This window comes from Hippoglossus hippoglossus, chromosome 1, assembly GCF_009819705.1.
Source record: "Hippoglossus hippoglossus isolate fHipHip1 chromosome 1, fHipHip1.pri, whole genome shotgun sequence".
Lineage (NCBI taxonomy): Eukaryota > Metazoa > Chordata > Actinopteri > Pleuronectiformes > Pleuronectidae > Hippoglossus > Hippoglossus hippoglossus.
The window spans coordinates 29612251-29614750 of NC_047151.1; the positions used below are offsets into that span (position 1 = coordinate 29612251).

General features: G+C 48.6%; 2 protein-coding genes across 3 annotated transcripts in view; both read left to right on the forward strand.

The window, feature by feature from the left end:
- The window catches only part of pgap4 (post-GPI attachment to proteins GalNAc transferase 4), a 5731-nt gene extending 3843 nt beyond the window's left edge, over window positions 1-1888 (forward strand). Inside the window, exons 2-3 of the mRNA XM_034589918.1 lie at window positions 1-1756; window positions 1878-1888. The exon at window positions 1-1756 is cut by the window's left edge and continues 278 nt beyond it. Coding sequence (XP_034445809.1) covers window positions 1-1151 — 1151 coding nt within the window. The 3' untranslated portion in view covers window positions 1152-1756; window positions 1878-1888. The remainder of the gene's footprint in view (window positions 1757-1877) is intronic.
- tpcn3 (two pore segment channel 3) overlaps window positions 1-2500 on the forward strand; it is a 30749-nt gene that overhangs the window by 13943 nt on the left and 14306 nt on the right. The window lies entirely within an intron of this gene.

A 2500-nucleotide genomic window follows, 5' to 3' on the forward strand; every position in this document is an offset into this window, starting at 1 on the left:
GCACCGTCACTCAGGCCCTCGTCCTGTCCGTCATCACGTTTTGCATTGTTCTGCCTCTGTGCTGCCACCAGCTGCTTTACTCTTACTTCTTCATGAAGTCCGTGTACTTGGACTCCATGAGTGAGGACGTCCTGCAGGACAGTCTCAACCAAGGTCAGGATGCGCTGCGCTTCTGGCAGAGCGCTTCCACCACAGGGGCGCGGTCTTCCAGGTTCCACAGCATCGCCCAGCATCCTGAGCTGCTGGTCACCATAGTGACAGTCAGGCGGAAGGAAGGACGCGACTTCCACTACTTGCTCCAGGTGATGCAGCAGCTGAGCGGCATTGTGGGAGGCTGTGGGGAGCGGCGGTGTGCAGAGCTGCTGGTTTGTGATGTGGAAAGCGGTCCCCAGGAAAACCAGGATGCCAAGCTGCTGGAGAATCACTTCAGGGTGGTCCGGCGCTCGCCTCAGGAGCAGCAGGCGGCCCGGGAACCCATTAATACCTTTGAGAGGGAGAAGAGGGATTACGTCTTCTGTGTCCGCAAGGGGTGGGAGCTGGTGAAGCCCCAAAACATGGTTGTCCTCGAGGATGATGCGTTGCCCAGAGAAGATTTTTTCAGAGTTGTAAAGGACCTTTTGTCACGTCGCTTCTCCCTTCAGACTCTTTACATCAAGCTCTATCACCCTGAGAGGCTGCAGCGCTACTGGAACCCTGAGCCTTACCGCATCCTAGAGTGGGTGGGGCTCGGGCTGGTCGGAGCAACAGCTCTCCTCCTCAGCTTTGCTTACTGGAACCCCTTCTCTTTCTCCTTCACCCTGTCGGTTGGCCACCTCCTCTTCTTCACCCTTTACTTCATGGCTGCTGTGGAGCTTCTGGGGCGGCACTACGTCCTGGAGGTGCGGAGACTCTCCCCACAGCTCTACGCCGTCTCCCCGGCCACCGAGTGCTGCACCCCGGCCATGCTCTACCCCGGCAACGCCTCACTTAGGGTGGCCGAGTATCTGGACGGCTCGTTCTGTGTCAAGGGGAATGCCAAAGACATGGTTCTGTATCAGATGGCGAGGACGATCCCTGGGGAAACGTCTCACAGTGTGGAGCCCAACCTCGTTACCCACATCGGGGCCTATTCCTCGGTCAGGCCCAACCCATTTAAGCCCAAACTCCTCTGACAGAACCAGGAGATGGTTTATTAGATCAGATACTTACTTGGTTCTACTCTTCTTTTCTGCCACGCCACCTTCTGGACCCCTCAGACATTGTGAGTAGAAGATTTGGCTGCTGTGGTAGTCGGTGTGACACAGTGTTCAGTCACAGCGATTACATAATGTGCCTTTTAAAATGTTGTTATAAACATAAAATCCATTTGATAGAAGCTACTTTCATCAGAGTTTATAACATAACAAGAGGAGACTGTAGCAGAGGATGGTATATATATATATAAGATTCGACAGAAGGTAACGTGACAACATGAATGAGACAATCTGCAAACTGTCTGGTGGAGGTGATGTAGAGGCAACATCTCTCATCTGTCCCAGTGATTCTGGTGAACCTGCAGCATCCTCATCAGACAAAGCACATCAACTTGGAGCAGGTTTGCAAAGGACCTATTCAAACTATTTAAAAAGGTTTTGAACTAAATCGGGACATGAAATACTTTCGCTAATCCGTGTTTTCAGGTTGGGACCTGACATCATATCATCATGCTGGAGAACTTCTTTAATCGGCTTTTGGGACTTTCCCTGATTTCCATTCATCGGAAGTGATTCGTGCTTCTGTTCCACCAGTTTTTCTTCTTCCTCCACCGAGGTTTCCTTTTCAACACTGAGAGGACTTCCATGAAACCTGGTGGAAGGTTCGGACCTGGGCCAGGAAACTGTCTTTAACAATGTGAAAAGGACAATTTGTTTACATTTTAACAATTGATGGATCTTGAAAAAAGAAAACATCTGACAGATTCAGTCGGCTAGTATCTATGTGCAGTTTGCTGCAGACCCGTAAAAATACATATGTAGCTAATTTAAACATTAGCCTTGATTTCTTTATGAAACTATTTTAAAACCCCTCCGATGCTGCCTTAATGATTCATCATCCACTTTCAAAAGTTACAGATTTTTCAATTATCAACGTGTTAGATGGATACGATGAAAGTGGCAAGATGTTTAAGACTTCTTCCCCGTTCACCCAGATCTCGTTAAAACTATGCTACGGGTTTGAAAGCATTTGACTCAATCTCTTCCTTCCAGTTCCAGTTCCTTCCTCTTTGGTTGGAAACGTTCCAGTGTAACAAACTAATCAGGAGTTTAAACAGCAGGAAGCTTTCAGACGTCTTCATCTTCTCGGCTTTCAAAGCACGACCGTATCACATTGAAGTGACATTTGTCTCGGCTACGTCAGTTTAGGAAACAGGAAGTTGTAGTATGGTTGAGAAACAGTTAACTTTGTCGGACGCTGAATCCAGACCAAGATTCACTGAGAAAGAATGAGGCTGTGAACTTGGGTTTCTGATTGTGGCCTTTTG